The 15,081-nt window shown below is 40.4% G+C and overlaps 2 protein-coding genes across 5 annotated transcripts; one reads left to right on the forward strand and one right to left on the reverse strand.

Moving 5' to 3' along the window:
* Nucleotides 1–1,200: 1,200 nt before the first annotated feature.
* Nucleotides 1,201–9,635, reverse strand: LOC139943079 (uncharacterized). Of its 4 annotated transcripts, none has more exons than XM_071939893.1 (5): nt 9,559–9,635; nt 5,050–5,411; nt 4,413–4,618; nt 3,899–4,078; nt 1,201–3,276 (listed from the first exon to the last, which is right to left on the reverse strand). In XM_071939893.1, exons 2-5 carry the CDS (start codon nt 5,075–5,077, stop codon nt 3,115–3,117), a joined length of 576 nt encoding a protein of 191 aa, XP_071795994.1. In that variant the 5' UTR covers nt 5,078–5,411; nt 9,559–9,635; the 3' UTR covers nt 1,201–3,114. The 4 variants fall into 4 exon arrangements, with proteins under 4 accessions (XP_071795994.1, XP_071795991.1, XP_071795993.1 ...); XM_071939890.1 differs by lacking the exon at nt 9,559–9,635 and adding an exon at nt 8,228–8,498; XM_071939892.1 differs by lacking the exon at nt 9,559–9,635 and adding an exon at nt 6,319–6,432.
* A 50-nt stretch (nt 9,636–9,685) lies between these two features.
* LOC139943078 (peroxisomal membrane protein 4-like) lies at nt 9,686–14,858 on the forward strand. Its single transcript, XM_071939889.1, has 4 exons — nt 9,686–9,829; nt 11,542–11,604; nt 12,068–12,266; nt 13,011–14,858. The coding sequence occupies exons 1-4, from the start codon at nt 9,720–9,722 to the stop codon at nt 13,260–13,262; spliced, it is 624 nt and encodes a 207-aa protein (XP_071795990.1). The 5' UTR covers nt 9,686–9,719; the 3' UTR covers nt 13,263–14,858.
* The last annotated feature ends 223 nt before the right edge of the window (nt 14,859–15,081 follow it).

The following is a 15,081-nucleotide window of genomic DNA, read 5'->3' on the forward strand; positions in this document are numbered from 1 at the left end:
GGTCACTTGGGGGTGACCCGAGGTGCATGCCGTCACCACGAGAGGGCGAGTGTTACTGTTCGATTAGCTCTTGTCAGGGGCTCACCCGAGTGAGCACCGCGAGGTCGACCCAGGGAAGCTTTATCAAACGCACCCAAAGTGAGCTTTGCGTTTCATTCAACGCAGCTTTAAAAAGGGTTAAGAAAGTTTACCTAACACCACCAAAAGGCTATGGACTGCCACGTCAAGGTGAGGGCTTACCCGTTTGCATGTTAGCCTCATAAAAATAGTATAACAAAATGGATTTTAAACTCAGATTATGTGTCATATTTTGAAATACAAGACAGTTGTTTTCTGTACACACTGCATTCAGCTGGCTTGCACATGACTTTCAACCTACTGTTATCTTGACCGTATCTACTTGCTAGTCCACCTGTGGACTTCCAGCTCCCTGCGTGGTAGGTTCACGTTAGGACCGCATCAACGGCTGCTACACCCACCTGCTGTGTAGAATTCTTAACATCTGGCGGGACCTTAAAGGAACACGTTGCCTTGGATCGGACGAGTTGGTCTATAAAAAGCGTTTGAAACCGTTTGTTATGAAATGCATATGGTTAGAAAGATGTTTGAAAAGTAGAATATAATGATCCACACAAGTATCACTCAAAATTGCACGGTTTTCCTTTTACGTCGCGAACTAACACGGTCGGCCATTTATGAGAGTCAAAAATTTGACTCCCATAAATGGCCGACCGTGTTTGTCGATGATGTGAAAAGAAAACCACGCAATTTCGAGGCATATTTGTGTAGATCATTGTACATTGTATTCTACTTTTACAACATCTTTCTACCCATATGCATTTTATAACAAACGGTTACAGAACACTTTTCAAAGTCCAACTCGACCCATCCAAGGCAACGTGTTCATTTAAAGTGCATTGATCGAGATATTGGACCTAGATCTGACTTGAACTCGAGTGCAAACTTTACAATTTGCATAAACGTGTCTCAGTTCTGACTACTGTTTCATTATGGAACGAGTATACCCGTATAATCAATGAGGTTGCCAGGCATCCGACTTAATGTGCGCCCTCTAGTGTCAGATTGTACAACTACCAATATCAAAGTATCCGACTCGAGTCTTATCGCTTTAAAGTAAGAAGTGAGGCACCAGACCAAAACAACAAAACTTTTTTGTTAAAGATATTTATTTTTATAGGATTTTAAATAACGTTGATTTTTTGTCTTTTGAAAACAAAAATATTAGTGTTACATTTCAAACTATATTTCACCGTATAATTATGCATCTTTATGAGAAAAATAATATGTACATGATTACATGTAGTTTAGTTTTCCCATCACACAAATCATGTGGTATGTGCTTTACTAACGCCAGGTGACGTTATCGAAAGAATAACGTTGCCGCAGCCATTTTGTAAGTCCATTCAGTGTTCCCAAGTGTAACACTTTGAAGTGGGCTTACAGAAGCATCCCTGTGGGGTCTCTTATACAACGGAACAAAGGACCCAAAAGGGGTCAACCTGGACCCCACAAGCAATGGCTAAAATTTTCATTTTATTTTTTACAGAAAAAAATGGTTCCAGAACGAACTTCATAATCAGTAATCTTTTTGACTCAAACAATAGTATCTGTTTGCTCATATCCAAACATGTATACCTTCAATATGTATTGACAATTAAATCTCGAATCTAGCAATATAATTGTTAGCACAGTGCACGTAGAAAATACAATTTATTAAGAAAGAAATATGCTGTTTATCATAATTACAGTCAGAGTTTTGATTTCAGAAGGCAATTAAGAAAATATATAATTTTGTTAAAGAAAAATGTTTTCTCATAACACGATACTTTGAGATGAAAACTCGTAAATAAATCAAAAGGAAATAAAACAAAATTGGCACACAGTCGACTTTAGATTACAGAAGGCGTTTCAGAAAAGAAAAAGAAAAAAATGTAAAAAATAAAGGCGTTCTGATAGCACGATATTTTTGAGATGAAAACTGACAAATTATACCAACAATTTTTTTTTTTTGATTTTCATTTATAAGGCCATAATTGATTTTGTGCTGAAAGGCTAATTGGATATAATTATAATAATTAGTACTTGTTTCATATTTACAGTAAATCTGAAAACATCAAAAGTTTCTTCATCTTTACTTTGTTCCTCTGCAAAATCATTTTAAGCAGCATGTCTTTGTACATGTATAGGTAGGAGAAAATAAACTCAAACATAGACTTGTCCAAGGCGGTTCCGTGCAACAAAAACAACCACGTGACTTTGAGTATTGAACACAGGCCTTCTCTGTGCGTACGGTGTTGAAAAAAAAAACTTCGACCCAACAGTATGTATGTTTCACAGTTTGTGTTCGCCGTGCATTAAAACTATCTGCTCTTGTAGCCTGATGTGACGTCACTCTTCCCTGAACGCGAACAACGCCAGATACCGGTCTTTCGGGTATGTTGGTTTCCTGCAGATTAACCTTTGACCGTGCATTACAATAATAAATCGTGTGTGCATTATAGATCCAGTTGGGTACGTCTTTACGTACACATGTCCATCCAATGAAACCATTGCGTCTGTTAGACCAATGCCCGTCTTGCGGTAACCAGCATTGTACTTTTGTCAGTCTAAGTAGTTATTGATGTAAGGCAGTTTCTATTAAAAGGCCACCGGGACGGCGAATCACTGTTTTAGTACTGTAAACTAAAGAGCATAAACTGATGCTTGAAGGACGCCCTCAACTTCCACTTTAATGAGTCAGAGGATTAGCCTGAACATCTGAAGTCATTACTTTTGAAAAAAAGACGCACTCGACGTCAACTTAAATGAGATAGTGGATTAGCGTGAATATCTGACGTCACACTTAGAGTTTTGAGCCCACTTCCATGCCATAGTCATCTTTGATTTCTCATTCATTAACATGGCCTTCACTTTCCTGGAGATTCACAGTTAAATCAGACGAACATGTTTATACTGTACATATACCCAACTCTCCTTGGGGATAAGGAACTCCTTGGGGATAAGGACAGCGGATCAGTCTAGATCATCTGTAATATATGTCAGGGCGCCCTCTGTGGGTACTGCACCCGTATAGAGCGGCTGGTCGTCGAGAAACTATGCTTGAATCAGTTTCAATAGCATGAAGACCATTGCGGATAAAGCCATGCCTAGGATGATGAAGCACCCCGAGAGAGCGGCTGACCACGCCCACCAAGAGGAAGCATCCGATGCAAGCGCTGATGACGTGTACTTCCCTTCCTCACGTAGTCGTCGTGCCTATAAAGAAGGAGAAAGAAACATTGTTTTATACTTTATCAAATAAATTGTAAAGTTATGGTGATGAAACAAAGCATTACTCAGAGATGTTTGCGGTAACACCAATCCCTTTTTAATTTTTTTTTTACGTCGCCAAGGCCTGAAGAATGCCATTAACTTCAAGGTTTGGGCTACAATTTATGTTCGCCAGGGGCCGTTGCCACCTACACCTGGGGCTGAAACAGGGTAAGGGCTTACCCCTTTACAGTCCGTTATGTAGGCTTGGGTATCATCCATCGGAAATCTGGCTGGTAGAGCAGACAGCACTACCTCCCCAACTTAAAATTACTAAGATAGGTTGGCGGTACCACCATTTGAATATCTCTTTTTGAGTAGTGTTGGTTCTGAAAAGAACCGATGGTTAATGACTCAACGTTTCGATCTGTATGATCTGACTATCTTCAAGAGAATGCTGGACTATGTAGTGGCTGGATGCTGCTGATGTACCGCCTTCTTGCAGATGTGAATACCTGGTAGACGGGGTTGGCTCAACCCAACCATTCAAGATGACGTAACACCAATCAACCTTTACCCTAGAGGGCGCACTTGTATTTGACCAGGGACACACCAACAGCATACACACCTTTCTAGCTTGTGATATTGCCATGCATCCACACACAGGACAGCAAAACGTCATCAGTATTGCTGTAGGAAGTACGTCAGAGTCTCGAGGGTACATGACCGGCATCACAACAGCCGTAGAGGGCGCTGGTGGTCTTACTCTCTCTATGTCTACTGCTACGTTATTGCATCGGTCGTTATTCTGTAAAATTCGAGATAAACCAAAATTCGAAATTTTTCTAAATATGTCCTCATTTTAGATGGCAGCCTGGACGTGTTACACTTTTTTGCTCCCGATATTTCTGGTGTTTTTGACTGCTCGTGCTTACCCTTGTGACAATATTTTCTTCATAAATAATAACAATGATGTTGGAGAGCACTATACAGCCACAACAGTGCAAACTTAATGTAAGCTGGGCTGGTAACCTGATTCTGCTAAGCAATACTTTTCTGTGTTAAGCAAGTTTTTATGCTTAAAGACTTTATGAAACATTGGGCTCGGCTCTAGCCGAAACTAAATTACAAATTACACATACTGGGTCAGTGGGTTCACCGTTGCTGGACTTCATCTGATGTGTGTTCCTCAATGAATTCTCCCCTCGTTTCGGGCCCACTTGCTCGGTTGGGTATTGGTAGTGGTCGTAGGAACTAGCGCCCCCAGCGTTGAGCTGTGACGCCGATGAGGTGCAAGGTTCATCCTCCTCCTCAGGGTTGAGATAGTTCTCGGATTGAGAAATGAGAGCTGTGGATGGTGAACAAAGGTTGAGACATTCTGCAGTGTGTATTTTATTTCGGCATCCACAAACGTAGATATTTACAAAATAGGGAGACAGCTAAGATAGGGCTATATAGCTCAGTTGGTAGAGTGCCGGCACTGTAAATCTAGAGGTCATTGGTTCCAAACCTGTTGTAGTCAATATTTCTTTGTTCATGCTTTCTTCAACCCCGAAATCAATACTAATATTACTGTAGAACCTTTAATTTTGTGTGCAGTTTTTAACACATTGCAATTTACGTTATGTTCAACAAGCATTATCAGCGCCTATTGAACTGTGGGTGAAATCTTAGTCCAAACATGAAGGAGGTAGACACAGATCTATTTTCTACCTCCATGGTCTTCGGCAATATCAAAGAGAAGAACACTGCCAGTGAACGTAATTTCCTTACACATACCTTCTTTCATTGCGTCTGCATCATCCATCTTGAAGGAGTACGACGTCCTCTTTACTCGCTCAATATAACACAGCAGCCGTCGAGTGTTTTCAACCTCGTGGAACCGGGCATTCCACAGCCACAAACCCTGGCTATTCCCCAGTTGCAGAACCTCCTTTTCCACAGTTACAAAACCTTCTATTCCACGGCTGTTACCCCTTCTTTCCAACAGTCACAGATCTTTCGTTGTTGGGGTAGGGCACACGTTTCTGTGCTCAATGTCTGCTCTGGTCATCAAAAGAAATTCTCGCTGAAGTGCAGTGTTGTAGCCCTCCATAGGTCGTCACTTTTGCACCGTCCGTGTTTATTCAATGACTCAGGATCTAAAGGGTTGTTTGTTCAAAGTAAACAATATGGTAATCAATGTTTCGATCATTTGATCCATCGGTCCCAACTTGAAAATTGACTTGTCCCAACAATAGTTGGGATTTGTCCCAACGTGAGTGTTACAGTTGGGACGGCCCAGCTATAGTTTAGTTTAAGACAGTGGACACTATTGGTAATTGTCAAAGAATAGTCTTCACAGTTGGTGTATCTCGACATATGCAGAAAATAACAAACCTGTGGAAATTTGAGCTCAATCGGTCGTCTAATTTGCGAGATAATCATGAAAGAAAAAAGCACCCTTGTCACACCAAGTTGTGTGCTTAATTTTCTGATGCTTGGTTTCGAGACCTCAAATTCTAAACTTGGGGTCTTGAAATCAAATTTGTGGAAAATTACTTCTTTCTCCAAACTATGTCACTTCAGAGGGAACTATGTCACTTCAGAGGGAACTATGTCACTTCAGAGGGAGCTGTTTATCACAATGTTTTATACATCCATCATCTCTCCACCATTACTCGTCACCAAGAAAGGTTTTATGGTGATAAATATTTTGAATAATTACCAATAGTGACCACCGCCTTTGAGACTGTCTTCCACTTTTACAACAGCTCATGTAATGATTTATTCGGTATATCAATAGAAGAAGTCATGTGTGTAGTAGCCTCTATTCGAACATTTCTCGACCTGGTCAACATGCATACAGTATATGAACAAGGAGAAATTGTACGACACAAGTTTTCATGCATGGTGTTCGCGGGCGCGGAACGCCATGGAGGTTCTACCACCAAATGCACCGTAGAGAAGATGTTCCACCAGTTGTGACTGCACGCACCGACCACGGAGGTAGAATGAATAATGCACCAATAGACTCTCAAATATGTTGTTAGTTTGGGTTAAACTTACCTTGACAAAAGTTGCACGTGTTTTATTGTAATGCTCTGCATAAAAAAAAACCTTTCCAACGTCGGCGTTTTAAAGACACTACTAGTACTACCTCGCGCATCTTTAACGCGTCCATTTTGTTCGATTTACGCGCACAAGACGTACACAAGTCTATATCACTCATTGGGTGCGTTCGTTTAGCTTCCCGGGGTTGACCCCGGTGTGTGGCGTTTTTTCCCCCAGGACGAACGTGTGCCGATAATTACCCACGTTTGTCCTAGACAAAAAAAACCGCCGCGACCGGGGTCGACCCAGGGAAGCTAAACGAACGCACCCTACGGGACCCAACCATAGTTGGGATGAAACTTCAGTTGGGACGGAGCATGTGTTGTCACCACGGAGGGGTGTTATGCAATAGGGACCGCGGTTCGATATACGTGTTGTTCATATAGCTAAACAAGATCTGAGGCGCAAACACTAATGTTTTCGTAAGCGATGGATACGCAAATCTCTACTAATGTTTTGGCTAATCCGATCGAGAGTAGAGACGAATGCGAGTTGTTCGTGCGGTCAGATAAAAAAAAATTATGTTTAGCGTCAAGTGCCTTTGAACAAAAAAAAATTCGTCTTGGATAGTTATAAAATAATTATGTATATATATTTTTTCATTTAAAAAGAAGAGACACACAAATTCACAACATACAATTAAATAATTACACAAAACCACACGACTTCAAGGGTTACTTTACTCTAACGCTGAATATCAATAATATTATTATCTACTTCAAACCCAATCACGGCCACGTTGAAGATGATGATGATTGTATGTGATTTTTTAAATTTTTTATTTTGACCTCAATGAATTACAAATGATAACACAAGAAGAGTACGGCATCAGAGTGTGCATGTTATAAACACAAATAAATACGAGACTATTGGCGTTACTTCCTGATAATTCATTTTATGTGCAACGACTGTGCTACAGCATGCCTGGGTCCATCCTGGGGCCAATTTCATAGAGCTGCTTAAGCAACAAATTTGCTTAAGCACGAAAATAGCTCGCTTATTTTACACATGTTACTGGACAAAATTTCATGCCATATACATTGGTTATGACTAGTATTAAGCTGTTGTTTACTTAGCATAACAATTGAGGGGAGTCTTGGCCGGTAATCTGATTTTACTAAGCAATGAATTTTTTGCTTAAGCAAATTTTTGTGCTTAAGCAGCTCTATGAAGTTTGGCTCAGGTACGAACCTCATTATAAATAAAACAACACTGAGTTGGCCTTTTAGAGAGTTCATTCAAGCATGACGATTAATTTCACACGGAGGTACGGTAAACCATGGAGGTAGTTCGAACTACCTCCATGCGGTAACAAGGCGATTGCCTCCACATGATAGATATGCCCCCTGGTCTTTGCTTCGTGGTGCCCTTATGCTTCTGCAGTAAACCATGGAGCAATGCTCAATGAGTAAACAAAATTACAAGAAATCCTTGGCTGCCCTTCCTTAAGCAAGGAATAAATGCCTTGGTGCCCTCGAAAACGAAGCATACATGGACTATTTCCGAGATTGGCGTATAATGGTTGTAGGACAGAAAGACAGACAGAGACACAGACAGACAGTAGTCAGTATGGACAGACAGACAGACAGACAGACAGACAGACAGACAGACAGACAGACAGACAGACAAGCTTACCGATCGAGGGAGGAACATTATGCCATTTCTGTGGATGGCTGTGTGATTATTAAGCTATGGATAATCATATATGGAGGGTGGGATGAGTATTAATTCTCCTCGCTCTGCCCGCATTATTATTCAGACACAAGATAATCGTGCCAAACTGCACATGCACACAACACACAACATACTAGAACCACGCAGTATTATAATAACTGTTTATGCATTATAAAACATAATGTTATACCTTTTATACATGGAGATAGGCCTACGGTCGCACCACCAGTGGTATTTTTGCCCGTACGGTTTCGAATACGGTTTCCTCAATACTTCAGCGTTGTAGAAATTCAGAGAGAGCATACTAACAAACCCCACATCACACACCGCGTACTAAGCCCTACATTAACTTCGTTATTACAAAATACGCTCTTGCAATACTCTGTCTTTTCATCACCATTTTCATTCAGCTTCACTGCAAGATAGATTTTGGGTTTTACCATTCAACAATCGGGGTTTTCTTTTCATGCGATGGTTTTACATATCAAAACAAGTTTCATGGAACTTGAATGGCAACAGAGCGCGGTGTCGAAGGTCATGTAATAATACCTCCGCATCGGATTTAACGGTGAAGTCCCGGTATTTTCCGTAAAAGGTCGTCGCACTTTTGTAGTCACGAGGGGAGCTGGGCCCAATTTCATAGAGCTGCATAAGCAAAAAATTCATTGCTAAGTAAAATCAGATTACCGGCCAAGACTCCACTCAATTGTAATGCTAAGTAAACAACAGCTTGATACAGGTCACGAGCAAGGTATATGGCAGGAAATTTTGGCCAGTAACATGTGTAAAATAAGCGAGCTATTTTCGTGCTTAAGCAAAGTTTACATGGTTTATTTCCTTCCTCTTGGTTTCGTTTCATCGTGGTTTCATGTTCCGCCATTTGATCGCACACCAATGGAGCTAGCTGTTGTGCTTCTTAGTCTTATCCCAAGACGTTATCGATAGTGGGTGGTGCACTGTGCTCGGTTGTACACCGTTATAGCGCGCCCTCTTACGACACAATTTTTCATTTTTTAGAACCAGGCTCCCTAAATCACCACTGTAAAATCTATAGAAGAGTTTGCGGTAACACCATGTAATAACTATCTCTAAATGAGTTGGGGTGGTTCTGAAAAGAACCGTTGGATTAACTCGACGTTTCGATCAGTATGCTCTGATCGTCTTCTTGTTTTCTGGTTTCTCCACTGCAAAATCGTTCACTGACGTCTTGGCCCGAGACTAATGTACTCCCAGCTGATGCGTGAAGCCATTGATCATAGGGATCAACGGTTGATGCTGACTAGTCTTGATTGGCGAGGTTTGTTACCTCCATTTTTTGTTAGCCGTTGTTGGTCGTCAGTGCAACACGATACATCTGCATAACGGGATTCATAGAGTTGGCCAGTCCGTTTACTACTACCCACCCCCCCCCCCCCCTCCCCCCGTAGCAATGCTAAAATACTCACAGGTTCTAAAATACTTGTTATAACGTCTCCAAGCCTCTTGAAAACAAACCAAAATATTTATTTTCTGACGACTTACCTTCATTTGTCTTTCTAACTTTTGATTGGTTAACCCGTTTTTAGCCGTTTAGTTTTTGAGCCAATCCAAAATAAAAACACCCCTGACTTGCGCCCGCGCCCTCTACCGGCGACAACCGTTTCAAAAATTAGAGTCAAAAGGGGGCGCTTGCTAGTGTTAAAATGGCGGCGCCCATAGCAATGGAAGTTTTGCAGTCGATCAACACGTTTTTGACTTCAGGGAGACACAGGGAAGCTTTAGCAGTCCTGAAAGGCCTCCGTAATGGAGCTGTGTGAGTATACATACGATTGTTAAATTATATACCGTGTTTTGGGGCTTGAAATTGAGGGCAAGGATGGTCGAACCGTTGTGCTGCAATTCAATTCAATCAAAACGATCAAGATCAGCAAAAATAAGCACCGCCCCGCCTACTTCTAGAAACTGTAAAGCCTAAAGGCTCACCCGTGAGCTCACGGGGGGAGCCTTATAGTTTCTAGAAGTACGCCCCGCCCTTCCCGCTGAACCACTCCCATGGCCGATCCTAGTTGCGATAACGTAACCCTCCTGCCGACGGCGTAGCCGCCGGAGGGTTACGAGTCGCTTCAATCGAAAAATGGCGAAATATTTTAGTCAACAGATTTGCTCATTTTTTACCACTTTAAATAAAAAATAATGACACAAATTTTATGAACACGTACGTAATCCTCAATGTCTAATGAATAAGATTCAAAAACACAATTGAGAAAATATTTTGAAAAAAAAGGACAAAAACTTACCAGATTCCGGGAGCGAAACAGTCACAAATTTCCCAGGTTCTATTTTTGAACCTGTCGCTGGTTACCATGCGCAGCCCCAAGCGCTGAACCCAACCGCAGGTACCAGTCGACCGAGCCGCAGCCGAGTTTGACTAAACCATTCTGTAAAAGGGGTGTTACAAGGGGTGCTGCAGTGCTACAGTGCTTTAAGTGAGTGAACAGTGGGCATAGTAAACGGACAGCGCACACGGACTGCTGCGCTGCCTTATAACACCCCTTTTACAGAATGGTTTAGTCTAACAGCAATGAACATCCGGAAGTCACAAAATGGCGAAGCGATAGGTTCAAAATAGAACCTGGGACTGTTTCGCTCCGGGATCTGGTAAGTTTTTGTACTTTAGTTCAAAATACTTTCTCAATAGTGTGTTGAATGTTATTCATTAGATATTGAGGATTAAGGTCGTGTTCTTGGAATTTAAGTCATGATTTTCGAAAGGGGAAAAAAATTGAGCAAATCTGTTGACTAGCTGTTGAAATTGTACGTGTTTGACCATTTCGCCGTTTTTCGATTGAAGCGACTCGTAACCCTCCGGCTTCGCCGTCGGCAGGAGGGTTACGTTATCGCAACTAGGTTGATCCATCCAACCAACTAGTCTCAGAAATTACTTAACTATAACTAAAATAAGTCTCAAAACAGCAAACGCAAGCAGCAAGGGGGAAAAAACCTACAAGTAACTGCTGCACCTACTACCTATATTCTAGAACCCTGGCTAGAACTTTGGATGTTTCGTTTACGCTCTCGCTAGTGGGGACATGGGATGAGACGACAGCGAACTAACTGACTTCATTTCATAGCTCTAGGACATAGAATAGGTGGAACATTATTTGTGTCATGATTACCGTCCAACCTTCACATTGAAAAAGACGATGCATTTTCAATATTGCACCCAGGCTATTTGATTTTTGATAAAACAAAAAATAAATAAATAAATGTTTTTCTTCTCGCAAATTACCAGTTTGTTAAACTGTGTTAGTATTTGACATTTTTTTTACTATGAGTTTTAAATTTTGCAATTCAAACAATGTGGAGTTGAAATTATCATTCTTCTACCTAGTTCTTTTCAATTTACTCTTTCTGAAGCAGCACACAGTAGAATAATACTCGCTCAATCAAATCTTTGAATTTGACTTTTTTTCTGAACTGTTCTTTTGAAGAATTATAAATCAATTATTTTTGACCTCTCCACAGGTATGGCGTTAAAATCAGAGCTCCACATGCTCTGGTCATGACATTTCTCTTTGGAAGAGGAAGGTAAGTTCTAGATATTCCTGAGCCTGAAAACTAAATAAATGCTTGTTAGCAATGCATGTAGGGGAGCAGAAAAACCAACACTTTGAAACAGGTATATATAAGCAGTTTGCAACAACTTAAAGAAACGTTACAGAATTGGTAAGAAAAGAATTCGTGAAGATCACAGATTTACATCAAACTTACACGGTCTTTTATAATATTGATGCTAGAAAGCATCCCTTGAAATATTTCTGATAGCTCAGTGAGCGTTTTATTAATTTGTTTTGCATCAATGTCATGGAAAATGTGTACTCGGGTTTTCACTATTTTCTCGTGACCCAGATGGCCGATCGATCTCAAACCTCTACAGGTTTGTCAGTTTATGTATATGGTGGATTACATAAAGTGCTTACACTGCCAGCAACTGTTTTGTTAGCAAAACTAATTCTGTAATGTTCCTTAAATTTGTTTTCTTCTTTTCCAGTTGGCGTCAACAAATCCTGTCAATCCTTAGAGCTACATACACACATTCTAAGAACCTGGCTTCCTTCGTGTTTCTTTATAAGTCTCTACTGGCCATTATGAGATGGGCTGAGGGCAAAGCACATAACCTCCATCCATTGGTCGCAGGTTTCATCGGAGGATATCTTATTTTTGGCAGCAATAATAATGTCAACAGTCAGGTAGGATATCTTTGGCCCTCTACTTTATCATTTCATCAGAGTTTTTTTTCTATTGATTGAAATAAAAACGATCATTGAAAACAGCTTTAAAGGCTGATAAATCATGGATAAAATAGTGTGATAAAGATTAAAGAAACTGTTAAAAGTACATAGATAAAGCCACTTTATTAAAAAAAGCCATCAGATGGGAAAGAGAAAATTGGGTCGGAAAGCTTGGGTTTGAGCAAGATATTTTACAAGACGATTAGCTTTAGGCTTGTAAGCCACACTGTGTATGCGCCTAAATCAGCGTATAAACCGCGGCTTTTGAGTAAAAGATTACAGTAATTGCTTTCTTCAGCCAGGGGTATAATGAGTAGAGGCGTTTGAAAAAGCCCTTGGAGTGAAATTAGACATGGGCCCAATTTCATAGCGCTGCTTAGCAGCCGCTTTTGTGCTTACTGTGCAATTTCTATTTCATAGCGCTGCTAACCGTAAGCACACCGTCACGAAAAGGCATGCTAACCTTCCGGTGCTTACCGCACAAAAATAAATGGCGTCACAATGCAAATCCATGGTAAACACGCAATATGGCCGCCCAGTTTATCTGCTAACCTGTGAAATACGCTAAGGCTTAAGCAAATTTTTCTGCTACAGTAAGCATGCAAATTTGTTTACCGTTAAGCAGTGCTATGAAATTGGGCCCAGTCATCATATAAATTGAAAATGAATCTCCTAATAACTGGTTTGGTTCCACACACACAGATAAACATGTACCTTCTGTCTCGGGTGCTCTTCGGCTTCGCTCGTCTCGCAGTCAAAACAGGCGCTATCAACCCACCAAAGAGAGACCCGTTCCCGGTCTTTGCAGCGATAGTCTGGGCTGTTGTCATGTGGCAGTTCTCAAACCACAGAGAGGTCCTCCAACCTTCGCTCCAGAAATCGATGACGTATCTTTACAGGGATTCTGACATCTGGCATGGACTTAAAGACTTTCTATGGCACAATAAGTTGTAGGAGATGTTCAAATTGTTGAATGTTTTTTTCTAATTGTATAGGTGGAAGAACTCGAACATTGTAGAAGAATATGGATCTATAGCTTTCCCGGCAAATTTCAGCAAACAAATTCATTAATTTAATTTATACGCATTTAAAAACGTATTTTTTTTATAATTCACTCAAACTAGGGTTTATTGAAATAAAGGTTTTCCTTTCAACGAAAATACATACACTTTAACACCCGACTCATTCAAAATCCGCATTGAACAATCAATAGGATTTAATATTGATGGCTTTAGCATTCACTGGTCAAATTTTGAGATGAAAATTACTTCTTTCTTTAAAACTACATTTCTCAATTAGAGGATTAATTGCTTCTTTTCTAGGATTATTGTATAATATCAACAGCTCTCCAGTGCTCTTTTATTAGGTTTAAATGGTCATTTCCTTTTTTTTTGGGGGGGGGGGGGAGTAATTATCAAAGGTGTAGTCTTTCGGAAATTAACTTGTGTAAATAATTGTATAACCGTACTTTTTGATTCCTTATCAAACTTGAGTAATTCATTGTTTAAATTATTATTTTTCTAATGTTATAAACATTGACAATTAAGTTTACTGGCATAGTTTGTACTTTGTATGGGTTGGAAGACTTTTTACAAAGTCTTTATTTGTCGAACGTGTTTGGTGCAGACTGGCAACAAACTTAATTCTAGACATTCAATTCGATGTTGTTAGGAGATTTGTATCTTCTTAGTAGGCTACATAGCGCCCTCTGTTGTTCTTATGGATGAAAAAATGTATGGGACGAAATGATGTAAAAATTATTTTTTATTTAGTGAACAACATTTGTTTGCACCCTGGCCAGACCTCTCCTTGGAAGAGGTCTGTGCTATGGAAATTATGCTATGGGAATTATGTCCCAGCTCTAAAAGTTGACTGGTCCACATGATGACGTAACAGGTCCCACTAGATCAATACCAAAGTGTATTGAGTCAGTTGTTAATCCCAAAACGCTAGGCAACACTGGCTTACAAAGATTATTCACAGGCACTGCCTGCATGTTTTACCATAGGCCATTAAAACCATAATTAAACCAAGTGCGTGGTCTCCCCTTCCAGTCGCTCGGGAAATAGTGGCTCTACGAAGCTGTCCAAGGCCAAGAAACGTCTTGATAAAAGGCTACGAAAAGGGTGGGGTTTTAGCATCATTGATATGTTGGCCGATAAATGTTAACGCTGTTAAAAATGTATTCAGCATTTGCCTTTTCTTGTTTTTTTTGTTGAGGATAAAACCTCCATCAATTTCAAAATACTCCACTGTTTTTTGTTTTAGCTGTTTAGCTGGGGGAGGGGTCAGCATTCTTGTATTATACCGTTTCGTAGTTGATAATTATGGTTTGGCGGTAACGCCATGTATTATGGTAATCTCTAAAAAGGAGCCGTTTAATAATTGTTTCAACTCGACGTTTCGACCATGCTCTGATCGTCTTCACCATCATTTGAGGAAGAGGTACACATACACTGTCTGTGTGATGTTAATTATGCCTCTTAGGTTTTAGACATGGGAGGAGCAAAGCCATGCATATTACAACTTGTAGTGTAAGATTTAAAGGAACACGTTGCCTTGGATCGGACGAGTTGGTCAAAACTTTATAAAATGCATATGGGTAGAAAGATGTAAAAGTAGAATACAATGATCCACACAGACATGCCTCGAAATTGCGTGGTTTTCCTTTTACCTCGTCGACTAACACGTCGGCCATTTATGGGGGTCAAAATTTTGACTCCCATAAATGGCCGACCATGTTAGTTAGCACAGTAGAAGGAAAACCACGCAA

This window comes from Asterias amurensis, chromosome 10 (genome assembly GCF_032118995.1).
Source record: "Asterias amurensis chromosome 10, ASM3211899v1".
Lineage (NCBI taxonomy): Eukaryota > Metazoa > Echinodermata > Asteroidea > Forcipulatida > Asteriidae > Asterias > Asterias amurensis.